At 45.8% G+C, this 27,575-nt stretch overlaps 1 protein-coding gene across 1 annotated transcript; it reads right to left on the bottom strand.

Annotated features, from left to right (window-relative positions):
- Positions 1-519: 519 nt before the first annotated feature.
- LOC107397360 (zinc finger protein 271) lies at positions 520-27,530 on the bottom strand. Its single transcript, XM_054742287.2, has 4 exons — positions 26,954-27,530; positions 6,084-6,283; positions 3,820-3,898; positions 520-3,721 (listed from the first exon to the last, which is right to left on the bottom strand). The coding sequence occupies exons 1-4, from the start codon at positions 27,366-27,368 to the stop codon at positions 2,136-2,138; spliced, it is 2,280 nt and encodes a 759-aa protein (XP_054598262.1). The 5' UTR covers positions 27,369-27,530; the 3' UTR covers positions 520-2,135.
- Between the last annotated feature and the right edge of the window lie 45 nt (positions 27,531-27,575).

Raw genomic sequence — 27,575 nt, 5'->3', positions numbered from 1 at the left:
TTGATGAAGGGACAGTGTGGTTGCAGATAAGATCAGATTTAAATAAAGTCAGCAGACCGCCGCCACGGCGCTGCGCTCTTGGAGTGTTAAAGTAGGAGCAGCCAGGTGGTAGAACTTATTTTGGCCCAAAAGCTTTCATGTTGCCCATTTAAAATTATATAAAAATATTTTGCGTCCATGACGTCTTCCCCCACTGCCAATAATGCTTAATTTTACAATTTAACAATCACTACTGCGCTATCTATCAAACTATGTCCTAAACGTTCAAATTTAACATCAAAAATCTTCACAAGTTGTAAAAATATAAATCTGTCTTTACCTGAACCACCATTTCCATCTGGTGATGCAACACACATGTGGGTTCGTCTTGTCTTTAAACAAGCAGGCGTGTTTTGTAGGGGCCATAGGGGGCATACTGAAATATTAAATTTAAATAAAGTTGCACTAAACTGCCTCACTAATGATTACACACGTGTGCAGCACCATTATGGCAGATTATCAGCAAAAAAAAAGTAAATGTAGGTGTTACTTGCACTTTAATGACAAAATAAAAGACAAACATCTTTGATGTGTTCGTTACGTGTTTTCAGTTAGAATTAATTTTTGTACTTCAGCGTTATACAGAGTAGGAGGAGCTTGTTTTTACCTTAGCTAACATGTTTCTATGTCTACTGCTGCCTTCTCAGAGCTATTGCCCATCGATATAAATATTATAAAGAAATAATAAAAGGAACCAGCTGAGGCGGCTCGGGCATCTGGTCAGGATGCCTCCTGGACGCCTCCCTGGTGAGGTTTTCCGGGCACGTCCAACCGGGAGGAGACCTAAAGGTAGACCCAGGACACGGTGGAGGGACTATTGGGCCATTCCCATCTGTACCGGGTCGGCCCGGGCCGGGTAGCCCCAGTCGGCCCCAGCCTGGCCCGGTTGATTCCACACATCCTTGTCTTAAGCCCATGTGGGCTGATTCTACCCACCAATCAGAGGCTTGCTCTAATGGAAGGTGTGAATTTGCTGTCAGCAGTGGGTGTGTTGGCCCTGGTCGGCCTGAAGCAGACCCCCTCGAGAAGAGGGCTGAGAATGAGCCTTGGTTGGCCCGGAAAAATACCAGGCCACCCAGATATGTAAACAACCTAAGCTACCCGGCCCGGGCCGGCCCGGTACAGATGGGAATGGCCCTTAAGTCTCTCACCTGGCCAGGGAACACCTTGGGATTCCCCCGGAGGAGCTGGTCCAAGTGGCTGGGGAGAGGGAAGTCTGGGCCTCTTGACTTAGGCTGCTGCCCCCGCGACCCGACTCTGGATAAGCGGATGAAAATGGATGGATGGATAATAAAGAAATCAGCCATAACAAGAGAATCATAGAGTGGACTGGGACAGAACAAGGATCATAAACACAAAGCAACAGAAATTCAAAAGATGGATCAAGGAAGCGATGGACATGTGAAGGAGATGTGGATCCAGGTCCATGAACAAAGATGGAGTACACATGCTGGACCACTCATGGCACACAGTGATTAACGGAGGGGGCGTGGGCCAACATCGTGCTCCGACGCCCGCAGATAAACGGAAGTTTTGCCTCTAACATCGGTGATGGCTGACAAAGGCATCAGTAGACGTCGAAGCATTTTCGGCTAAGGTAAAAACAAGCTCCTCGTACCGTGCACGACGACGAACCACAAACAGTAAAACATTTAGTCTCCTTATTAGCCACATTAAAACACTTTATAGATATACAAATGCTGTTTTGACAGGATTCAGCAGGATAAACCAAAGTCGAAAAGGAAAGAACTCAAAGCATAGAGTAAGTTTAATAGCAACTGGCCTAAAGCATCTTCAAAACCACCAAATTCATTACAGCTGAACATTTCTGTTCAGGCTTCATAAGGACAAACTAAACTCAAACAAAAGGAACAAAAACAACACTTCGTTGATCAGGATTTGAGCTCAACAATTCAGTCATTATTGAACGCACTCAGTAATGAATTGACGTGAAATTAACATTCATTTCTCAACCATGAAAAAGAAAAAACTGGTATTCTCTGACCTGACAGATTACCATCTTGCCAGATTTTAAGCAAGCAATTTACACTAAAACACAATGATTTCTTTGCTGATTCAGATGATGGTTCTAGTCTCTACGACGCGTCGCAGCTGTGCTTCTTGAACTGCCTTGAGTCGGAGAAGCCACTCCCACAACGCTTGCAGGTGTAGAGTTTCTGGCCGGTGTGAATCTGCAGGTGAGACTTGAGCTGGTTGGACTGGTGAAACTTCTTCTGACAGAAAACACACTCAAAAGGCTTCTCGCCCGTGTGGATCCTCATGTGTCTGTAGAAGTTTCCGTCGGTTCGGAAGGCTTTCCCACACTGGTCGCATTTGTACGGCTTCTCCCCGGTGTGAATGCGCTCGTGCTGCTTTAGACTTGCAGCGTGGAAAAACCTCTTTCCGCACACGTCGCACACGAACGGCTTCTCGCCCAAGTGGCTTCGCTGGTGATAGCTGAAGGAGTACTTGTTGTGGAAAGCCTTCCCACACAAGCTGCACTGGAACTCCTTGTGTTCGCTGTGGCCTTTTTCGTGAAGCTTCAGGGAAGACGCGGCGCTGAAACCCTTCAGACAGATTTTACAACTGAACGGTTTAACTAGTGACTTGTTTTGCCGTCTGGTCTGGAAAATGCCGTCTGATTCCTGGGATTTGTCGGCATGTACGTACTTCTGATGGATCTGCAGCCTGCAGTTGAAGAGGAATGTCTTCCCACAGAGGTCACACATGAAGGGCTTCCTGGCCCCGTGGATGAGCATGTGGGACTTGAGCTTGTTGTTTTCTGAGAAGCTCTTGCCACACTCCTGGCAGGTGAACGGCTTCTCGCCGGTGTGAATGCGAAGATGCCTTTTGAGGTTGTTGTTGAGGTTGAAGCTCGCTCCACATATGTGACACGTGAAAGGCTTCTCCCCTGTGTGGATCACCTTGTGCCTCTTCAGAGCGGTACCGGTTCGGTACGACCTGTTGCACACGTCGCAGATGAACGGACTGTCGCCCGTGTGCTTCCTCTTGTGCACGGTCAGCGAGTGGGCATACTTGAAGGACTCCTCACACATTGTGCACTTATACTTTTTGGTGCTTGTGTGAACCATCTGGTGGAAGCGTAGGGTGTCTTTGCTCTTGAACTCCTTCCCACAGGTGGCGCAGCTGAACGGCCTTTCCTCCGAGTGTACGGCCATATGACACTTCAGCTGCACCGGCGTCTTACACGTCTTTTCACAAAGCTGACACTTGAAGGACTGCTTCCACTTCTCGTGGCGTAAGAGGTGGTTTTCCAGAGACTGCTGGATTCTAAATGTCTTCCCACACTGATCGCACGCAAACGGCTTTGGTGGTTTGGACTTCTGGTGACACCTGAGGTGGTTCTGGAGGGATTGCTCCCTCTTGTAGGATCGCTTACACTGAGGACAGGGAAACGGCAGCGGCTCTTTTGAGGACTCGTGACTCAAAAGGTGGTTTTCCAGAGTCTTCTTGTCCAGGAAGCTTCTGTCACATTGCTCACAAGGAAAAGTCTTTTTGTGGACCTTCATGTGTTTCTTCAGGTCGCCTTTCCAGTGAAAGCCAGTGTCACAGAGCTCACAGAAGAACCGTTTTCCTGCTTGAGACTGAGTTCTCCTGAGACCTCGTCCCGGAACGTCCTCTGACTTGACTGTTTTCTCGTCAGAGGTGTTGTCAGGAACATCTAGAAAGTTGAGAAACATTTAAGTTAGTTGTGTCTGATTTAAACAAGACTCCCTTTTAGCTCCTTCCTAAGCTGAGGTGCAACAGCAACAGTCCAACCTGCTTCTGCTCCATCTGCCGCCCCGCCTGTACGACCGCTTTTCAGCGACTGTCCCTCCTCAAAAGGCTCCAGTGACATCTGTAAGAAGAAGGGCTTCAGTTTAATCAGAAAAGCTGCAGATCCAGTTCAACACCACAGCGGGACAAAAACACGCCCCATTTAACTGCATGCAGGAAAGAAAGAAAGGTAGAAAAGGATCTTTCGCACAAGATCAAAATCCTGAGGTGCTTCACAAAAAATTAAAGAATAAAAAAGATTAAAAAAATGATTAAGAGCATGTTTAAAATGAGAAAATAGTAAAAAATTGTGATAAAAATAAGTCAAATGAGTAGGAGAGTGTAGCCACTCTGGTCTGCTCAACAAACTGGACTTCACGCTCCGTACGGACGTCCACAGACACTCAGAAGGTCGTGGTACACCGTGAAAACTAAAAGCAAATCAAATATCTTACTTGAAACTCTTAATAATCTCAATAATAACACAATTACAACATTAAGAAACAATATTACTAACCATGTGCGCCTGTTTGACCATTTGGAGACGCGCAAGGAAGATTTCACGTCTTTGTCGTAGCGTTCTCTTACTTCTTTCATACGTCTTCTTCACGTCACAACAACTTTCTCTCGAGTCCCGGTAGTTTCACAGTAAAATTAACACACTAACCTAGAATACTCGTTTTAAATGACTGACTAGTTAACAATAGAAACCAGATAATGAACCTCGTGACACGTTTGAGCTCGCTGTTGCCACGGAAACATAACCGGACGTCTCTAGAGAGAGGGAATGTCGTGTATGTCCCGTGTTAGTTTTCCTGCCTAGAGACAACAGATGGAAATTAGCAGCTATGCTGTAATCTGGCTCATTTAGTCTGTAAACAAGTACTTGATTGTTCATTAATGCACATTTTCCCAAACAAACAAAGAAAAAAGGAAATAAGTGGATCACAGGAAAGAGCCGCATAGACTCTCTTCTTAGCTTCATCTGAATCTTTTTCCATACAGCATCATGTTCTCCATGAGGCGACATCATCACAACAAAACCACCTACTGAGGTTTTTATCACTCAGCTGCTTTTTTCTCACTTCGCTCTCAGACTGCAGGTCTACTGGTGGTTCCCAGAATATCTAAAATTAGGATGGGAGGCAGATCTTTTAGTTATCAGGCTCCTCTCCTGTGGAACCAGCTCCCAGCTTTAGTCCGTGAGGCAGACACTTTGTCTACTTTTAAGAATAGGCTTAAAACATTTTTATTTGATAGGGCCTATGGTTAAAATCTGATGTTAGCCTAGATCTGGACAAGTGGGGGAGTAGAGGGAGGTGGAGTGTACAGTCGGTAAAGACGGCTCTCCCTTGCCCTGACTCCAACATGCCTCCATCTAAATAGGATGGATTATCCAGAGTTATCTCTGTAGTTATGCTGCTATAGGCTTAGACTGCTGGAGGATACACTGACCACTTTTCACACTCTACTGCTTTCTTCTACTATCTGCTCTTTAACTGTATTATTTCCTGCTATTTCAGCTGTTAACTTTATTTTCTCTCTAAGTGTTTTTCTCCCCAGAAGAAGCTACAATGATGTTCTGCTGAGCTGTGGTGGCCTCATGGAGGGGGCCATCGACTAGCACACTGCTGCTAACCACTTAAACATTCTCCCTCTCCTGATAATAACTTTTTGTTTTCATTGACGTTGGATGTGCTACTACTAGTTTACCCGTTTAATTATAGATCCACTAGGATAAATACAATAAAGTTTATCTCTCACCAAATACAATATTTACTAAGACATCACAATGTAACCATAGACACATTACTTGTCTTTGTGTGTGTGTGTGTGTGTGTGTGTGTGTGTGTGTGTGTGTGTGTGTGTGTGTGTGTGTGTGTGTGTGTGTGTGTGTGTGTGTGTGTGTGTGTGTGTGTGTGTGTGTGTGTGTGTGTGTGTGTGTGTGTGTCTGCTCTGTCTTCTCCATCCCCAGTGGGTCATGGAGGATGGCTGCTTATACTGTCAGGATTCTCTGGAGGTTTCTTCCTGTTAAAAGGGAGTTTTCCTCTCCACTGTCGCTGCATGCTTGCTTAGTATGAGGATTGCTGTATAGTCACTGACACTAGTCAGTGACTTGATGAGGTTTGCTGGGTTCCTTATATAGGAAACATTATTTCTGATTGGCTTAATGAACTGGCCTGAATTGGAATGTTTATTATGTGAAGTGCCTTGAGACGACTCGTCGTGATTTGGCGCTTTATAAATAAACTTGAATTGAATCAAACCTTTTCTTGTGAGCGGTCGAGACCTGCGGCGGCAGAGCAGGAATCTGGGCTGGGGACATCCTGAGGCCCGGATTCAGGAGACGCTGCAGATTTCAGATCATCAAGTGAAGATATCGGGGTCTGGGTGACCACTTCATTAGCGCCCACCAGCAGCACAGTGGAGTCAGAGGGAACTGTGCTGACAAACATCGTTGGAGTTGCTGTGGGAGCAGAGAAAGGGAGTCAGAGAGCTGCAGACGACCTAATCGGGTGTTCTGATCAGCTGATTGGTGGAGATTGAGAGCACTTCTCCCCCTGAGTTTAAAGGCATATTCCATCCATAAGTGAAATTTAGTCTGTTGCCATAATCTCCAGAAACAGATGAGAAGGAAAACGCGTTCTGTTAGCAAAACTGCTATTTTTAGCACATTTTTAGGTCCGACGTGTTGCTAGCAGACGACGTGTGTGAGCTGAAGCTGAGCGCTACAGACGAAAAAGTCGCACAGCGTCCGCAGAATATATAGCGGACCTCCGAGTCCGCTTGCAGAAGAGACATTTACAGGTGGATGTTTCCTGGTCAGGTGCTGCAGCATGGAGGATGTAGTGTTGTGCTAGGCTAGATCCATTTTACAGTATTTACTCTGGACTAGGGCTGCAACAAACGATTATTTGGATAATCGATTAATCGGATGGGGTCTCGACACGATTAATCGATTAATCGGATTACATGGGGACATTTTTTAAAACTGCTAAGGAAACGTTATTTCTCTCCTTCCTTCACTTTATTTAACACAACATTATTGGAAAACAGTTCAATAGCAGAAAAACAACATGCCATCACCTAAATTGTCTTATAAGGTGTATAGACAGAGACCCTATAAGCTACATCTATCTGTGACCTAAAATTCTTGGTCCAAGTTAAACAGCTTAAGGGCAATTGTCATCTGTTTTGTTTGATCTCATCTGTTGACATTTATTATAACTGGGGATGTCAAACAACTAATTTTTAAATGTAATTAAACATAGGCTGTGAATTAGGCTTTCTCAGTCCTAGCACCGTTACTCTGGAACCAGTTGCCACCCTCAGTTAGGCTGTCCCCTTCTCTGCCAGTCTTTAAGAATCACCTAAAAACACACCTACTCCGCTTGGCATTTCCAGAACATGTTTGATTATGGCCCTCTATTATGTTGAATCCATTCCACAGTTTTCATTGGTACGCTCAATCCATCCACTCAATCCAATTGTGTTTCACACATTTGTATTTTACCGGAATGTTTCATCTATCTTGTTATTTCCATTTTGTATTTTGTAATTTGAATTTCTTTTATTGTTGATTTATTCAGTATAATTACTTACAACTGTACCATGTTCAGCGCTTTGGGCTTCCTGACAGGGTTGCGGAAGGCGCTTTATAAATAAAGCTTTGATTGATTGATTGATTGAATTAATCAAAATTGATCACTATTTCCAAAAATGACTGAAAAAATACCAAATAAAACAAAAGTAAATGAATGCCATCCTCCGTGTGATGGTGCCCTGGGCAACTGCCATAAAGTCACATCAAGAAATGCTGCTGATCATTCCAATGATCCCAAATAGACTCACATTAGGCCACATGAAAGCAACTGAACAGTCACCCTCCTCCTTGAACCGTCACCTTATCGTGGTGGAGGAGTTTGAGTGCCCTAATGATCCTAGGAGCTATGTTGTCTGGGGCACTTAGTGCCCCTGGTAGGGTCTCCCATGACAAATTGGTCTTAGGTGAAGGGTGAGACAAAGAACGGTTCGAAGGATCTTTCATGGCGGTTAAAACGAAGAGTCGGAGTACCCGGCCCGGAGGGTTACCGGGGTCCACCCTGGAGCCAGGCCTTGGGTTGGGGCCCGTGAGCGAGCGCCTGGTGGCCGGGCTTTCGCCCATGGGGCCCGGCCGGGCCCAGCCCGAACCGGATACAGGGGCTCGTCCAACTGTGGACCCACCACCCGCAGGAGGAACATGAAGGGTCCGGTGCAATGCGAATCGGGTGGCAGACCAAGGCGGGAGCCTTGGCGGTCCAATCCCCGGACAAGAAAACTAGTTTTTGGGACATGGAACGTCACCTCGCTGGCGGGGAAGGAGCCGGAGCTTGTGGCAGAGGTTGAGCGGTACCGGCTAGATATAGTCGGACTCACCTCGACACATTGCATTGGCTCTGGAACCCGAGACCTGGAGAGGGGTTGGACACTCTACTTTGCTGGAGTTGCTCCGGGTGAGAGGCGGAGGGCTGGGGTTGGCTTTTTGTTAGCCCCGAGACTCTCTGCCTGTGTGTTGGGGTTTACCCCGGGGGACAAAAGGGTAGCTTCCTTGCGCCTTCGGGTCGGGGAACGGGTCCTGACTGTTGTTTGTGCTTATGGGCCAAATATCAGTTCAGAGTACCCACCCTTTTTGGAGTCCCTGGGAAGAGTGCTAGATAGTGCTCCATCAGGGGACTCCATTGTCCTGCTGGGGGACTTCAATGCTCACGTGGGCAATGACAGCTTGACCTGGAGGGGTGTGATTGGGAGGAACGGCCCACCTAATCTGAACTCGAGCGGTGTTTTGTTATTGGACTTCTGTGCAAGCCGCAGTTTGGCCATAACGAACACCATGTTCGAACATAAGGATGCCCACCGGTACACTTGGTACCAGGGCAGCCTAGGTCACAGGTCGATGATAGATTTTGTAGTCGTATCATCTGACCTGCGGCCGTATGTTTTGGACACCCGAGTGAAGAGAGGGGCGGAGCTGTCAACTGATCACCACCTGGTGGTGAGTTGGATCAGATGGCAAGGGAACATGCCGCGTAGACCTGGCAGACCCAAACGCATAGTGAGGGTCTGCTGGGAACGCCTGGCAGAAGAACCTGCCAAGACGGTCTTCAACTCCCACCTCCGGCAGAACTTTGACCACGTCCCGAGAGCAGTGGGGGACATTGAGTCCGAGTGGGCCTTGTTCCACTCTGCGATTGTCGAGGCGGCTGTTGCTAGCTGTGGTCGTAAGGTGGCCGGTGCCAGTCGTGGTGGCAACCCCCGTACCCGCTGGTGGACACCAGAGGTTCGGGGAGCCGTCAGGCTGAAGAAGGAGGCCTACAGGGCGTGGCTGGTCAGTGGGTCTCCGGAGGCAGCAGACAGGTACCGGATAGCCAAGCGGGGTGCAGCAGTGGCAGTTGCCGAGGCAAAATCTCGGGCGTGGGAGGAGTTTGGTGAGGCCATGGAGAAAGACTATCGATCGGCTCCAAAGAGGTTCTGGCAAACTGTCCGGCGCCTCAGGAGAGGAAGGCAGCAACTCGCTCACACTGTTTACAGTGGGGATGGGGAGCTGCTGACGTCAACTGAGGCTATAGTCGGACGGTGGAAGAAGGAATACTTTGAGGAGCTCCTCAATCCCACCAATGCACATTCCGAGGAGGAACCAGAGCTGGGAGGCCTGGGGATGGACTGTCCGATCTCAGGGACAGAAGTTGCTGAGGTAGTCAAACAACTACACAGCGGCGGAGCCCCGGGGGCGGATGAGGTTCGTCCTGGGTATCTCAAGGATATGGATGTTGTAGGCCTGTCATGGTTGACACGTCTCTACAACATTGCGTGGTCATCGGGGGCAGTTCCTAGGGAGTGGCAGACCGGGGTGGTGGTCCCCATCTTTAAGAAGGGTGACCTGAGGGTGTGTTCCAACTATAGGGGGATCACACTCCTCAGCCTCCCTGGAAAGGTCTACTCCAAGGTACTGGAGAGGAGGGTCCGATCGATAGTTGAATCTCAGATAGAGGAGGAGCAATGTGGTTTTCGTCCTGGCCGTGGAACTGTGGACCAGCTCTATACCCTTGCAAGGGTGATGGAGGGGGCATGGGAGTTTGCCCAATCAATCCACATGTGCTTTGTGGATTTGGAGAAGGCTTATGACCGTGTCCCCAGGGGCACCCTGTGGGGGACGCTCCAGGAGTATGGGGTGGGAGGCTTTCTGTTAAGGGCCATTCAGCCCCTTTACCAGAGGAGCGTGAGTTTGGTCCGCATAGCCGGTAGTAAGTCGGACCTGTTCCCAGTGAGGGTTGGACTCCGCCAGGGCTGCCCTTTGTCACCGGTTCTGTTCATCACTTTTATGGACAGAATTTCTAGACGCAGCCGTGGTGTGGAGTGTGTCGAGTTTGGTGGCAGGAGAATCTCGTCTCTGCTTTTTGCGGATGATGTGGTCCTCCTAGCTTCATCCAGCTCTGACCTTCAGCTCTTGCTGGGTAGGTTCGCGGCCGAATGTGAAGCGGCTGGGATGAGGATCAGCACCTCCAAATCTGAGACCATGGTTCTCGACCGGAAAAGGGTGGCTTGCCACCTCCGGGTCGGGGGAGAGGTCCTACCTCAAGTGGAGGAGTTTAAGTATCTCGGGGTCTTGTTCACGAGTGAGGGTAGGAGGGATCGGGAGATCGACAGGCGGATTGGTTCGGCGTCTGCAGTGATGCGGACGCTGAGCCGATCTGTCGTGGGGAAGAGGGAGCTGAGCCAGAAAGCCAGGCTCTCGATTTACCGGTCGATCTACGTCCCAATCCTCACCTATGGTCATGAGCTTTGGGTAATGACCGAAAGAACGAGATCGCGGATACAAGCGGCCGAAATGAGTTTCCTCCGTAGGGTGGCCGGGCTCAGCCTTAGAGATAGGGTGAGGAGCTCGGACATTCGGGAGGGACTCGGAGTAGAACCGCTGCTCCTCCGGATCGAAAGGAGCCAGTTGAGGTGGTTTGGGCATCTGGTCAGGATGCCTCCTGGACGCCTCCCCGGGGAGGTGTTTCGGGCATGTCCTGCCGGCAGAAGGCCCCCGGGTCGACCCAGGACACGTTGGAGAGGTTACATCTCCAATCTGGTCCGGGAACGCCTTGGGGTCCTGCCGGAGGAGCTGGTGGACAAGGCCGGGGAGAGGACGGCCTGGAGCTCCCTAGTTGGGATGCTTCCCCCGCGACCCGGACCCGGATAAGCGGAGGAAGACGACGACGACGACGAAAGCAACTGAACCCAAAAATATATTAACCAGTATATAACTGCACTCTCACACAACACGCCTGCAGCAACAGTTAGGACTCCTCCCTCCCTTTTAAAAGCGTTTTTGCTTCCAAGGACATTGTGGTTGTAAAGCCACATGCTAGTAGTCTGGCCCCGGTGTGATCAACCAGTTTCTGCGGGAATGTGACGGCGGAACCAGGGCCAGATTAACACTTTGTTGTACCCTGGGCAACAATATTCAAGGGCTCCATCATCACGACCCAAGGATCACCATAATGTGGTCACATACAGAATATTTTACTGTAATATACAGTAAATATACTCAATACTTGACTGCCTGACAACACGTAACCCGCCCAGAGTAACCTTTGACCCACCTCGTGTGGACTGACCAATGAGGAGAGGGTCTTAACTTGAGGCCCTCTCTTCATTGGTCAGTCTGCATGAGGCTGACTCTCAACTGACATTCAGTCATAGGCAGCGAAGCGTCTCTGTGCAGCGCAAAAGCACGGGTGGACAGTTTGTTTAATAGGGTGACCATATTTCCATTTCCAAACAAGAGGACAGGGAATCTGTGCCTATGACATCACACTATGGCAACGCAACACAAACCATGTTGGGACCCATTTTTTGTAAGAACTAAATTAATATCAGATTCTGCCAATAAAAATGCTCTAAAACAATATATATGTAAATATTTTGCATATTTATTGCAAAATCTCATTTTTCTGCTTTAGTGCTGCAACAAGGTTTTATTAATAATAAATTATTATACCTTTTGTTTTACTACAGCATCGGTACGCTTCCTGTGCACAGATTATTAAGGATGCTTGTTTCAGCTGTGAGATTAGACGATAGGATCAATGAAAAAATAAGTTGTCACACACTCCATGGAAACTTTCAGAGAATCCACAAATAGTGGCTTTCAAATGGTCTTGTTACTTTTTGCAAGTTTATAAAAGCAGCAGATGAGACAGCATGTCTGATAATTTAGTTTTTCATCTGATAATATTAGAACATGTCAGTAATGTCTGAGGGGCTTTTATAAACACTGTATAACTAACTCTACTGGAGAGGGTATGAAGTACACAGAGGCTTCTGGGGAGCCCAGTTATTGGGGGGGGGGGGGGGGGGGGGGGCATTTTGCCTTGGCCCCCAAAATGTCTTGAAACGGCCCTGGGTGTGTGACTGAGTTTTGAAGGTGATCTGAATTGTATCAGATGTATTAATATGTTTTTTTACTGGTAAAAACGTGTAGTGGAGATAAATCTACCTACATTTTACTTTTCAACACTTTGTTTTGTTTTGTTGTTTTTATTGAACTATTTTCCTGTCCTGTCTGTCTCTCATCTTCCTGCATCTCCTCTTAATTCTCCAAAAAATCTGCTGCCTGGATTCTTACTTTTTCACCTCATCAGTTACTTTTGAGCAGATCAAAGATCTCCTGACCGCAAAGCTCAGAGCGCGTTTTCGATGCTGCGTGAGGTGACATCACCACAGCACAGGTGATGAGCTCCGCAGTAGCGCACTTCAGGCACAAATAAGACAGAAAATAGAGAACATGTGCAGACATGAACGATCGTGTGCTAATTATAGTTTTTTGGTTGCGCCACTTTGAGAATGGACCATGCGCTGGAAGCAGCTGCCTGGATCGCTGCGCAACAACGCGCTGTGCCGCTCTCTGCTCAAGAGTCCAAAAATGATATAATATAGAAAACTTTTTTCCGGCTCCCCTGATGTGTAGGATATACAGCTCCCCCATAATTCGATCCCTGCTCCTGGATGAAAAGCTGGACATTTTCATCAATACAAGAACCCACAGTCCGGACGCGCCGGACAGAGTGAAAAGTGGACACGTCCGGGGAAAACGGAACGTACGGTCACCATAGTCCTCATAAAGCGGGAAATTATAGATACAGTATTTTGCTCGTGCCCTGGGCCCTTTAGAGTTCGTGGGCCCTGGGCAATTGCCCAGTTAATCCGGCCTTGGGCGGAACCGGTTCGCAGCAGCGTCTGCCGGCTCTCCCTCGCGCTGATCTGCCGGTACCGGCTCTCCCTCGCGCTGATCTGCCGGCTCTCCCTCGCGCTGATCTGCCGGTACCGGCTCTCCCTCGCGCTGATCTGCCGGCTCTCCCTCGCGCTGATCTGCCGGCTCTCCCTCGCGCTGATCTGACTTGCGCTGATCTGGAAGAGTTGTGCGACACAACGAATCGATGACGCAATTCGTTGCCAACGCTTTTAGTAATCGATTTTCATCGAATTTATCGATTTGTTGTTGCAGCCCTACTCTGGACTACGTTTCCCGCCTGACCACGAGAAAAATGCTCCCACACCTTTGACATTTTCTGTCTTTTTCGCACTCCACCGGGGTCCACGTTGTCCGCCATGGCTTAAGAGAAAGTTAAGTTACATTCGCTACTCACGTGTGCATTCAGTGGTGTGTGTATGCGCGTCACTTATTTCGGTCCGGGTGAAACGTGAGCACGGGCGATTGCTAAGCCATGAATTAATTAAACGTGAATTAGACGAAGCCTCGAGGCAGAGAATTTGACTCGAGGATTTTTTGGTACTCGAATTATTCGAGGTACTCGAGGAATCGTTTCAGCCCTAGTCCAAAAGGATCAATTTTCTCCTACATATTGATCAGTATAATAACCTTTCATCTACAGCATGAATCCACTTTCTGTAGCCTTCTAAATCATCCAGAAGGTTCTGCTCAGCGCGTGCTGACTAATGAAGACAAACATTCTCTCCCAAGGTTCCTGCACTCTCTCTGAACGCCAGACGTCATCATTCTTCACTCTGAACAAGTGAAGACTCCACGATGTTACAGTTATACGTTAAATAATCAGATGTGATGAATGAACAAGATGTTTAAATGAAATGTTTGAATAATCTGTGCTTAAACTATGAATTTGAAATGAACATTGTTCTTACAACGATCCATTTCTATCACAAATCAGTGTGTGTTGATTTAACAAGTGAATCATTGTTTACACTCACACACGTTACCATAAGATACTCTTTAAGGTTGAAAACATCTTTGTATCCGAGGAGGGCGTGGCTTTCTGAGGGATGTTGGTAAAGACTCAGAAACGTGTCAAATTCTGATTGGCCAAACTCGGCCAGAAATCATAACAAAGTAGTTTAATAAAACAAGAATTACTTCCTGATTAATTCAGTTTCCAGCTGAACCCGATTTGGTCAAATTGGGAAAGAAGCTTCTCTTTTGGAACAAACTCATTTGACCTTAAGTCAAACCCTTTGTGCGACGCTGCGAGTGATTACAGACACAACCAGGGTATATACAGCAATCCTTAAGTAAAATTTACTACTTTTTAATACTTTTTTACTACCTTCAGAATTTTTTTTAAAACCATCACAACACTAAATTGCAAGTGTTAATCAGCGACCTATTTACACATATTTTAACATATATAACATACAAAAAGAATAGACTTAGAGACTCACTGATGTTGACAATGTATTGCACATATTTATTTTACTTAGAAAATAAGCCAGGCACTTCTGTTCAGTGGTTCAGACAGTTGACCACGAGGCCTGAAATGATGCACAACGACCACTGAATATGACGTCATCATTATGTGACCGGATATGCTAAAGTAGGGCTGCTCGATTATGGCAAAAACAATAATCACGATTATTGTGACTGAAATTGAGATCTCGATTATTTAAGACGATTTTTCAATTTATGTAGATTTTTTTATTTATTTTTATTCAGTCATAAAACTGCTCAGGGCACAATCAGGGCAAAAATAAACAAGAAACAAGATGATCACTAAAATAACTCCTGATTCCCAGTATAAAAAGACCAATATACTTATAGCTCATAGTTTATGACCCAAGGGCTATAGACCTTGGTTTAACTCATTTAAGTCTAACCCGTACAGACCCAAATACCAATATCTTGCAAATACTGACAACAAGAATTATACAGTGGCATTTATAACAAATACATGCAAATAAATTGATGTTCACAAAATGTTGCATAACATTTATTGAGTCATGTCAAGGTGCTGTAGGAGAGTGCACTAGCACCGTGTCCTCAGAGAGATTAGTTATTAGTTATCAGCGTGAGGAACTTATTTCTACCTTATTTATAAACTATTTATTTACAAGTCCATCAGTTAATGTAATAATTGTCCCAACCACAGCTGCACCCCCCACCCCCCAACCTGGTCTCACAGCAATCAGGGGCAAGCTGCACGTGTGTTTAGCGCGCCGCACGCGCACATTTAGCTGATTTTAGTGGCTCAGGAGTCCGCAGGTACGGTGTGTGTGTCACTCACTCTGGTTAATCCAACAGGGAGCCGGCTCCGAGAGCCGTTTCTGTAGCGACTGACACATCACTACATCATTCCCTTTCCTAATGTCCTGAAGAACGGTCCGGAGCTCAGGCGGAGTGTTTAGCTAACCTGCAGGAAATGTCGTCGACAGTTATCCAGAAAGTAGCTAAGGGTTACCAGAGATGTTTCTGAGGTGTTCGCTAGGTACTTTTAAGATTTAAAAAGTCAAGAAGGGGGTCTGAAAAGCTGCTAGAAATAGCGTCAAAGTCGCCAAGTTGGCAACACTGTGGAGGAGCGCTTCATTTGTAACTCAGGGCAGCTCAAGTGGGAGGAGCAAATAATCGGCTTGTTTTATTTTTATAATCGTTCAAAACATTTCATTCGGAATATATTTCTATGTCGATGTTCAGAATATGACACCTGATAGTCTGAAAAAAATAATACCTAATTTGGAAAAAATAATACCTCTGAGACCAAATTTAACACTTTTAATGGCCTTAAATTTGACTATTTTTATTTATCACTTTTTAATACTTTTTAAAACCCCGCGGACACCCTGACAACAGCTTTTCAGAGCTACTTCAGTTTTCAGACATCCACCTTGGACACCTGACCTGCAGACCCCGGGTTGCATCTCATGGCTGGGGAAGCTGAACTCAGAGGAAGTTCCTAATGTCTGAGTATCGTGGTTTTGACGTCCGGTGACCTCACCGCTCTGACCGCACCCCTCCGGACCGCCGGGAGCAACTCATACCAGGGTATCGTACGCCTGCATACTAGAGTCTGATGATCAGTAACTAACTCACTACTTTATAACAACTAATTCTTTTACACCCAGTTCTCACATTTTCTCTCAGATACAAAGAACGGCTGCTGCAACATCTAGCTTCCACCACACCACCTCTCATATCTGTCATGTAACATTAGTTTAGGAAAAAGAATTAAATTCATTTTATAAACTATATATTAACTCTGTCTGGATTAATACAAAGTGTGTTTATGGTCCCTGAATAAGCAAAGACACGTCCCGGGTTCTCGAGAGCCTGTATGCTCCCTCATCCCCGTTGATGGTTGATCCGTCATGTGCCCTGATTTTTACTGATTCCCGTATCCTTCTTCTGTAGTGATCGCTTTCTTTTCCTATGATCTTTGTGTTGTTCCAGTCCATCACATGATTGTTTTTTCTGCAGTGGTCCGTTATGGCGGATGTCATGGTTTCTGTCAGCCACGTTCTTTTATGTCTTGTTATTCTGTTTTTGCCCTCCGCGCGGCGTTCATCTGTTCTGACCTGTAGCCGTCGTCCCGTCTCGTCGATATAACATCAGTTACGTGGCAGGCAGGGCGTTTTATAGAGGATGCTGCATTGTTAGTCGGGTTTGTTGGTCCTATGCAGTTGTTGTAGTTTTGTGTAAGGCTTTATGACAGTAGCAATGTGATGTTCTTGAGGGATCTTCTGACGCGTTCCGTTATTCCTCGTATGTACGCTCACCATCTTTCTTGGTGTTGTTTCTGTTGATGTGAATTTTTCCGAGTTTTTGGTGTTTATGTAGTGAAGATTGTGCCCGTCTCTTCCCACTGGTTACTGCCCCTTATGGATAGTTGCAGTTTCAAAGTGCCTTTTTGGTGTGTTTTTCCTCCAGTTACCGGTCTTGTTCATCTGTTATGAAAGCCGTGCGTTCATTTCTGATGACCATAGTAGGCATTGATCTGTGCGAGGATGTTTTCTGTGGAGTTTTATTCCTAGTTTTCCATTATTTTTGTGTTGAATTGGGATGTCTAAAAAGGGGATTTCACCATTCTTTTCTTCCTCGAGTGCGAGGTGACGTTCCCAGTTGTATCAGGGGTGGACATTAACTTCAAAACCAACCGGCCAGCCGGGCCGGTAACTCTGAATATTTACCGGCCCCGCCAAGAATCTACTGGCCCCGCTGGTCAGCAGCCAAAACGAGTCAAAATAACAACTGAACCGTTTTAAATGTAATTAACCTTTATTTTGTACACATTCACAAACATAATAACATATTCAAGTTTGAATTTGTTTGTTCCCTCAACAACTCGATTTTGTCGTCGCATACTTCCGGCATACAACGCAGTACATCACCAACTCCGCTTTGCTGTACTCGAGCCATTGGCTGTGTTCGAGATGAGCCAGTTCTGCTCAGATTAGACCAGCGGTGATCGGCGAGCAGTGCATGCCGGTTAGATTTGTGTCCGAATTGACGCCGACTTGCTCTGACGTCATGCATACGTAGGCAACGATAACCTCGTGAGATCAAGGCGGCCGCAGATTTTGGAGCAAGGCGCTGCAGTTGCTCTCCCTCGGCTGCAAAACCTAGAGGATGATGGAAACGCCTGGCTCTCTCCTGATCTAAGATCTGATTGGTTCATATTTTGATCCAAACATCCGGTGGTAGAACATGAAATGTTAGTTGGTCACATGTATTCTGTAAATCATGTTACGCTGATAATAACAACAATATAGGCCATAAAGAGAAATGTGTTTTGTTTTCTTTTGTCACGTTTCCTATGAGCACACTGAAGCTACAGCTGATAACCTTTACTTATTATTACAGTCATGTCTTCATATACAATATATGATATCCACAAGCACGTGAGGATGTGTTTCAGCTGCTAACAGGCACCAGAATTAAAATTGAAAATTGAACAAGTATGAACTCTAACGCGATGTCTTCAGTAAACGTCACCCCCGAGCTACACATGCAGGGACATCTGTCCGACTTAAACGCCGGCTTTCAGCCACTCCCACCCCGCACTGCCATCAGCTTCTGGAGGCTGCTGAGCCCCGCTGTGGGCCAGGTTCGACCCGGCTTTCAGCCACTCCCCCTGCTGCTTCCGTCTGCTCTCGTCTGTTTTCCAGGCGAGCCGCTACTCAACTCAAATACGGCCATTCTCCGCGCCTCCCGTCTTCTTTAAACCGCCAAGAATCATTCCACCTACGCACACGCTTCTCTGCTTCACACCGTGTCGAACTGTCTCGCTTCTCCTCACCAGTTGTAAAGCGTTTTGCCGGAGATTTCATCAAGAAATCCCATCCCTGTGGTGGCGGCATCTCCCTGCGTGCTTGTGTGTTTCTAGCGTGGTTCCACTTCGTCTTTAATAGTGAACTTATAGTTCACGTGACTAGGGCTGCAACTAACGATTATTTTCATAATCGATTAATCTGTCGATTATTTTTTCGATTAATCGGTTCATTATTGTTTAGCTATTTAACCTATACAAGTGATGGATGCATTTCAGTTAAGAAAAAAAATATAAGAAAAGTGTGCAGTTGACTGCAATCTATTTTATTGCACATGAACAGTCAGCAGTATAAAATGAGCTAAACAGTGCAAAATATCAGTCCAGAATAATTTTTTAGCATTAGCTGGAAGCCTGCTCCTTCCACCATGGGTAGTGGCCTCATGTCTTTTACCAGCATGTTTAGAATAGAGTTTGTAAGTGGTATGAATTGCTGGGGGGTGAGTGTCTTGTTCCCCATGTAGTTGTCCATCGTTGCTTGTTTTTTTCTGCATAAGAAACACAAATAGACTGAAATAAGTACACATATAAAATAAAGCAGCACACACACTACAACACTAAATCAATATTATATTATTTGAATTAATTAACAATATACAGTGATAATTTATTTTGAGGATTACGTTCTACAAAATAGCCCGCAACAGGAGATATTCAGAAAAAAAGTCTAATTTTTTTTACTATTAAAAAGCTCTAAGTAAGAAGCTCATGAGGTTTTTATTTTGAGTCGGGAGTGTTTAAATTAGCTAGAAAATGTGAAAAATGTTTATTTTGTGTAATACTGTTTAAGAAACATGATAAAAATGTGTTGTGAGGCGTTTTACAGCGTTAGATAGTAAAACAGCCTTTTAATAGTAAAAAATGACTTTTTCTGAATTTCTCCTGTATTTATAAATTGAAAGCGTACAACTATGCCGCGTTATATTCACCTGGACACAGCTCGTCTGTAAATTTTTCACCGCGGAGTTGTCCTTTTTTGAATGAGGAACATAGTTATGGGTTTGTGCCGTTTTTCTCTTAACGAGAACATTCTTATAAACAGACGTGCTGAATTTGGCAAGCGCATGACACACAACACGGAGATTCACGATTGCATCTAGTCAATCAGAAGTAGAACACCGTAGACTAACGCGGCAAAAAAACATGTTTAACATCCACTATAACGATCTCAGCTAAAACACTAAGTCCAGCTTGTTTATTTTCTGTTACTTACCGGGCTGGCTCTTCCAAATGACGGCTCACTTGACCGCGGTGCTTTTCCTCTGCTGCATCAGCCCCCACATGCTTTCGTCTCAAATGTTCACTTAGGGACGTCGTGCTTCCGTGCCATGCTAGATGGTTTTTGCATATTTTGCAGGTCACCCGTCTTTTCATGGCATCTAGAGTGAAGTACGGGGTTTCTCTTCAGTTTTGTCGCTTCTATTTTTCTTCTGTATTTCTTCTTGTTCCGCCATCTCTCACAGCAAGATGAGCGTCAGTAACGTGATACGTCATGAAAACCGAGGGCACTCATTGGCTCATTTCTTCTTCTACGGCTCCACTGGTAGATCAGTGGCTCATTACTGCCACACACTGGCGGCAAATTTAACAGATTGTAACCGATGTCAGATTGTGGTAAAAATAGACTTTATGCGGTAAAATATGATTATTAAACAACTAATCGATGACTAAAAAAGTTGTTAACTATTTTAATAATCGATTATAATCGATTAAATCGATTAGTTGTTTCAGCTCTACACGTGACTATAACTAGAATCGTGCAGTACGTGCACGACTCGTACAAGTGCAGTACGTGGCTAGAGGCGCGCAGGTTCACGCGCTCGAAATGAAAATGGCGGCTTCCTACAGGGCGTGGCCATGATGTAGGTGAAAGCCGGTGTGTAAATAACAAATAAGGCTTGGGCGCCACCCGGGCGGTGATTCGTCAAGTATTTACCGCCCGACGAGAAAATTTAGTGCCACTGGCGCTCGGGCGCTTTAAAGGTCCACCCCTGTGTATTGATACTGTTGAGGTAGTCTGCAAGTTGCTGAATTGCCCCTTGGTTGATTATTTCCAGGATGTTGTCTACATATCTTCTCCAGAAGACGGGGCCGCTCCTAGGAGGTGATGGCTTTTTCCTCCAGGTCTTCCATGACGAGGTTGCTCATGATGCCTGATGGGGGTCTTCCATGTTGAATCCTGATCTTTGTCTGTACATGGTGTTGGTATATCATGGTGAAGTAGTGGAGACGAAGGGTAACAGTTCTATAATACTGGATACAGTGGGGTTTGTGCATCTTTTGAGTGTTCGGTCGTAGTTTAGCTTTTCTTCTGCGATTCTTATTGATGCTTCTACTAAGGTTTTGTGAATAGGGAGATTACATCATGGGAAACAAGTATTTCATCTTCTTTTAATGTGACGTTCGCTTAGTTCTTCTGTTCATGTTTTTGAGTTTACAGTGTTGGTTCGTTAACCCGACTAAAAGTTTTATGATTTTGTTGAGAGCTTCTGACGGGTCGTATGCGCTCCTCCGCAGCACCACACCATCAAGCGCACGTGGGAGTCTCGGTGGACCCGACATCTTCACGCGCCACTCCCACACGACGCGCTCCGGGAATACCGGATATAAGCCACACATCAGCAATTCACCTGATGACAGCCCACGAAGAAGGCTTCAGCCAAGAAGTCAAAACTGTTGGCAGGCAAGAAAGATTTATATAAACTTCTCTTTTAAAAACTTTGCGCCTACTAGAAGAAAGTATTTTTTCAGTTTTTTTCTAAGGTGAAGAGAAAGATTGTTTTACCTCTCATCACTGCTTTTCCTGCCTCCCATAGAACAGATGCTGATCTTCCAGGCACGTCATTAAAAGTATAAAGCCCACTCTTTTTTAAATTGTTCTATAAAACCTAGGAGCTATTAATATATCCCCTGGGAAATATTTTCCGTAAATTTGACATCCATTTTCATTGTTACGCGGATGACACCCAGCTCTATGTATCCTCCAAACCCTCCTCTTCACTTCCTCCTTCCTCCCTCACCAATTGTTTATCTGAAATCAAAGACTGGTTCACATCAAACTTTCTCAAACTCAACAGTGATAAAACAGAAATGTTACTTGTCGGCACTAAATCTTTACTATCCAAAATCCATAGCTTTACACTTCCCATCGACAACTCCTTAGTACCCCCCTCCCCTCAGGTCAAGAGTCTAGGTGTCATCCTCGACTCCTCACTATCCTTCCAGTCCCACATAAACAATATTACCCGGTCTGCCTACTTCCATCTACGTAACATTAACCGCCTACGCCCCTCCCTCACTACTCACTCGGTCGCCATCCTTGTCCACAGCCTCATCACTTCCCGTATTGACTAATGCAACGCTCTTCTCTTCGGTCTTCCTCACAAATCCCTCCATAAACTCCAACTTCTCCAGAACTCGGCAGCCCGCATCATTTCCAGAACTCCCTCCTTCCACCACATCACCCCTGTTCTTCAGCAGCTCCACTGGCTCCCTGTCACTTCCAGAATCCAATTCAAAATTCTGCTATATGCATTCAAAGCCATCCATAACCTAGCTCCACCGTACCTCTCAGACCTCCTTCATCCTTCAACCTCCACCCGTTCCCTCAGGTCCTCCTCCTCCATCCACCTCTCAGTCCCACCTTTCCGTCTGGTCACCATGGGGAGCAGGGCCTTCAGCCGCTCTGCTCCCCAGCTCTGGAACTCACTTCCTCCTGACCTCCGTAACATTGATTCCCTCACTCTCTTTAAAACCAGACTCAAAACTCACCTGTTCCGTCTAGCATTCCAATAGTTACTCTCTTTGCTCCAATCTGTCTGTTTGTTTTATGCTGTTTTATCTTTTATTGTTGTGTATTTTATCTCTGTAAAGTGTCCTTGAGTGTTCAGAAAGGCGCTGTTGAAATAAAATGTATTATATATATATATATATATATATATATATTATATATATATATATATATATATATATCACAACATTTTTCATAAAAATCTTATAAAAAAACATATTGTGTGAAATGTGTTAAAAACTGTTGTGTCTTGTAGATGTAGTTTAGTAATGCAACTCAGAAGTAATTTTGAGTAATTTGGTCAATTAAGCATTGGATTATTTTGGTACTTGTTTACAAAGGACTAGGAATTTGTTGATGGTCCCTAAGCGACCCGCCACTACCATTAGTGAGTCTCTCAGCTAACTCAGCTAACCACCGTTTGTGGCGCAGCACAAGGCATGAAGACTTGTCGCTGATGGTAGCGAACCAATGCCTGTCGAATATCCAACTTCAACCTAACTTCACCGTGGTCAGGAATTGCTGGTTTTCACGCATGCTTGTAAACCTCGGATGATCTCCTGATGATGGTATGTGACAAAAGATTTATTATGAGAAATACTTTGAAGAAGTTCACAAACTGCGAAGCCACAGTAGCGTTTGTTAAATTATCTGTTTCTCCACAGGTCCAAGGGACCCATTTCACAATAACAAGTGGAATATATCCTCTATCCGTGCTTCTCGAGAGAGGGTTTAAATTAGATGTTGACTTGTGTGCATTCTGTAAGCCAGAACAGGGGTGGACATTAACTTCAAAACCAACCGGCCAGCCGGGCCGGTAACTCTGAATATTTACCGGCCCCACCAAGAATCTACCGGCCCCACTGGTCAGCTGCCAAAACAAGTCAAAATAAAAACGGAACCGTTTTAAATGTAATAAACCTTTATTTTGTACACATTCACAAACATAATAACGTATTCAAGTTTGAATTTGTTTGTTCCGTCAACAAAACACGATTTTGTCGTCGCATACTTCCGGCATACAACGCAGTACATCACCAACTCCGCTTTGCTGTATTCGAGCCATTGACTGTGTTCGAGATGAGCCAGTTCTGCGCAGGTTAGACCAGCGGTGATCGGCGAGCAGTGCATGCCGGTTAGATTTGTGTCCGAATTGACGCCGACTTGCTCTGACGTCATGCATATGTAGGCAACGATATCCTCGTGAGATCAAGGCGGCCGCAGATTTTGGAGCAAGGCGCTGCAGCTGCTCTCCCTCGGCTGCAAAACCTAGAGGATGACGGAAACGCCTGGCTCTCACCTGATCTAAGATCTGATTGGTTCATATTTTGATCCAAACATCCGGTGGTAGAACATGAAATGTTAGTTGGTCACATGTATTCTGTAAATCATGTTACGCTGATAATAACAACAATATAGGCCATAAAGAGAAATGTGTTTTGTTTTCTTTTGTCACGTTTCCTATGAGCACACTAAACCTACAGCTGCTAACCTTTACTTATTATTACAGTCATGTTTTCATATACAATATATGATATCCACAAGCACGTGAGGATGTGTTTCAGCTGCTAACAGGCACCAGAATTAAAATTGAAAATTGAACAAGTGTGAATGCTAACGCGATATCTTCATCCATCGTCACCCCCGAGCTACACATGTAGGAAAATCCAAGAGATTCAACTGGCAGAAACAACTGGTTCACACCATAGTCTCTCTCTCTCTCTCTCTCTCTCTCTCTCTCTCCTCCCTCTCTCTCCTCTCTCTCTCTCTCCTCTCCTCTCCCTCTCCCTCTCTCTCCACTCACTCACTCACTCACTCACTCACTCACTCACTCACTCACTCACTCACTCACTCACTCACTCACACGTAGAGGAAAAGAGCTGAGGAAATTGAGGACACCAGGTAGTTAAAAGAAAATCCACAGCGGAGCCGAGGCGCGCCTCGAATGGGGCGCGTCTGATCTGAACTGAGGAGCGGCGAGCAGCGGCCGGACTTCGTGAGCGATTCGCTTCGGGCGCTTCCGCGGCCGGTGTGTCCCCGGCGAAACGCCGTCTTTCAGCCACTCCCCCTGCTGCTTCCGTCTGCTCTCGTATGTTTTCCAGGCGAGGCGCTGCTCAACTCGAACACGGCCATTCTCTGCGCCTCCCGTCTTCTTTAAATCGCCAAGAATCATTCCACCTACGCACACGCTTCTCTGCTTCATACCGTTTCGAACTGTCTCGCTTCTCCTCACCAGTTTTAAAGCGTTTTGCCGGAGATTTCATCAAGAAATCCAATCCCTGGTGGCGCGATCTTCCTGCGTGCTTTTGTGTTTCTAGCGTGGTTCCACTTCGTCTTTAATAGTGAACTTATAGTTCACGTGACTATAACTAATCGTGCAGTACGTGCACGAATCGTACAAGTGCAGTAGGTGGCTAGAGGCGCGCAGGTTCACGCGCGCGAAACGAAAACGGCAGCTTCCTACAGGGCGGGGCCATGATGTAGGCGAAAGCCGGTGTGTAAATGACAAATAAGGCTTGGGCGCCACCTGGGCGGTAAGTCGTCAAGTATTTACCGCCCGACGAGAAAATTTAGCGCCATTGGCGCTCGGGCGCTTTAACGGTCCACCCCTGCAGAAGATGAATCCCTGAAACATTTGCTTTACTCGTGCCAACAATCACAAGTTTTTTGGAGGACATTAATCAATGGATTGATCTCAAACTTAATATCGATTTTCTGAAGTTGGTGATATTCTGTTCTATGTGAAGGACTTGAATGCATCTTTTCTGATGCTATTAATATAGTCGTTTTGTTGGCCAAAAACTAAATCCACTGTAATAAATGGAGGGCTAACAAGCCCTCATTCCCCCAATTTTAAACAAATTTAAGCTATTTTATTCTTCACTAAAGTACAGGACCAGAGCGTTTGCAAAACGGGATTTGCTGCGGCTCCCTGGGGAGGATAAAGGTCGTTTATAAGATCAGACCGTGGCGGTAATGTGGCAATTTTATAAAAGATTAGGTGATGGCGGCATAAAGGGGGTACGGGGGCGGTCTCTGCGCTGCCGCAGACTTCCGTTTATCTTGGACATAACTTGCGGAACGAACGCCGCAAAATTGGCGCAACGCCATGCCGGCACGGCGCGTTTGTAGACACACCATTGCGGTAATATTATGCTGATTTGCCGGCATGGTGTGTCATAAAAAGGGCTTAAGTAGAACAAAAAACTGGAAAAATGCATAAACCATCTCAAGTCAAATAACTGAGAACTTACTGTTTTCAGTTTCCTATATAAATAAATAGAGATGCACGATATATCTGCATCAATATCGGCAGATGTTAAGCTTGGTTTATGCTTGACGCATTCACTTTCCTCGCGGTGATGCGGCTCGTGGATGGAACGCGCTTCACCACTCGCAGCGTTTATGGTTTGTGCGGCTCGTCTCTGTGGTGAGCCAATATTCTCCCAAACTGTAGGGGGCAGCATGGAGCTCTACTGCATGCATCCAACACTACACCATAGTAGAAGTAGAAATGACTGTTGTTTACAACATGGTATTCCAGCATTTTTAACAGCGTTCTCGTCTTTTCCGACAGTGCGAGCTATAACTCTCCAAGAATTATTAACAACATGTTGATCACGGTGATCTCTGAGAGCTGAATCATACAAATGTCTGTATTTACCAACCTCTGCCGTACTAGTTCTTGCCAGTCCGCCATGTTTTTCCGCGTCCGACCGTCTGCGTGGTTAGAAAATTTCCTAGGTGCGTGGTGCGGAAATCTGGGGCCGTGCGGAGACGCGGTGGAGGGGCGTGGTTGTTAAAGTGACGCAACTTTTCCGCGCGGAGCCGTGCGGACGCATCAAGCATAAACCAACCTTAAGTCATTTTTAACAAAAAGTGGCCCGATATTAACCAGAAATTTTCCCATCTTGTTTCCATTTGTTTATCTGTTTCAGAAGGTGAGGGGGGCGATGTGTGTTTTAGTCATGTGACAGTGATCATCTCAGAAGTGTAAATGTGTGTGGTGTGTGTACACAATAATGTAAATTCAGCTTTAATAATTTTCATTCTACACACGATCTGTAGATTTCACAAGCATTAATGTCAGTAAATAAATATTGGCAAATATGGGTTATCTGCCATAAAAGTATGTAATGGCCAATAAATGCCACATCGGTGCATCACTATAAAAAATGCTTCTATGCTATTTATTAGATTTGCCTTTCTTTGATAAGCTTCACATTCTCCATGAGTTTGTACTTTATTGTTGTACTTTGTTCAAAAAAAAAATCTCTGACGATCTCCGCTGAGCTAGCCATGTACAGTGTGTGTGCGTGCGTGCGTGTGTGTGTCTTCTCCATCCCCAGTGAGTCGTGGTGGATGGCTGCTTATACTGAGCCAGGATCCTCTGGAGGTTTCTTCCTGTTAAAAGGGAGTTTTCCTCTCCACTTTCGCTGCATGCTTGCTTAGTATGAGGATTGCTGTAAAGACTCTGACACTAGTCAGTGACTCGATGCGACCTGCTGGGTTCCTTATATAGGATACTTGTTACTGATTGGCTTAATGACCCGACCTGTGTTGGGATGTTTACTGTGTGAAGGTCCTTGAGACGACTCTGGTCCTGATGTGGAGCTTTATAAATAAACTTGAATTGAACCGGTGTTAAGTCGATATGTGTTCCCCCCTCAGGTTAGGGTTATTTTGTGAGTGGGTCGTTTCCACTCGCAGCTCTCGAGGGGGGAACACACATCGACATAACGCTTGTGATCACCTGTACTGGCTGATGTGGTTGGGCCGTCCTCGTGCTCAAGGTCAGTGAAGCCTTCTTGTGTTTTGCTGCTGCTTTCACTGATGGTCTTCAGCTCCTTCTCCAGTAGCTCCATGTCTCTGCCTAGTTGACCCACTCTGGCCTCCAGCTCCTGCTCGAGCTGCCCCGCTTTCCTCCGCAGAACATCCTCCAGCTGCTCCACTTTCGCCCGCAGAGCCTCGTTCTCCTCGGACAACTCCGACCACACCGCCGAGAACACTTTCTGGATCTGAGCCACCAGGCTCTTCTCGATCTCCTGGATGTGAGCAAACTTCGCCTCCTCGTTCGGCACCTCTTCGGTGTCCCTGAAGACAGACACGGTCGAGCGGATAGCGACTTCCACCACCGACGCCACTTCTTTACCGAAGCGCGCCTCCATGCTTTATGACATTTAAAGCTTCCCTGTGACTCACGTTAATCTTTAAATACAAATTTACAACCGAAAAAAGCTCAACTAAGATCAAAATGTCGACATGTTTGTAATCCCGTAAACAGTAACACTCGTTTCCTGTAAAGTGTGCATCTTTCTAAACGTTCCGTACTTCACTTCCGCTTCTTCCACATGGGGGCGGGAAAAAAGCGGAAG

The sequence above is a fragment of the Nothobranchius furzeri genome, chromosome 13 (genome assembly GCF_043380555.1).
Source record: "Nothobranchius furzeri strain GRZ-AD chromosome 13, NfurGRZ-RIMD1, whole genome shotgun sequence".
Classification (NCBI taxonomy): Eukaryota; Metazoa; Chordata; class Actinopteri; order Cyprinodontiformes; family Nothobranchiidae; genus Nothobranchius; species Nothobranchius furzeri.
The sequence above is the reverse complement of the archived record's forward strand: the minus strand, read 5'-3'. Positions and strand labels throughout refer to the sequence as shown.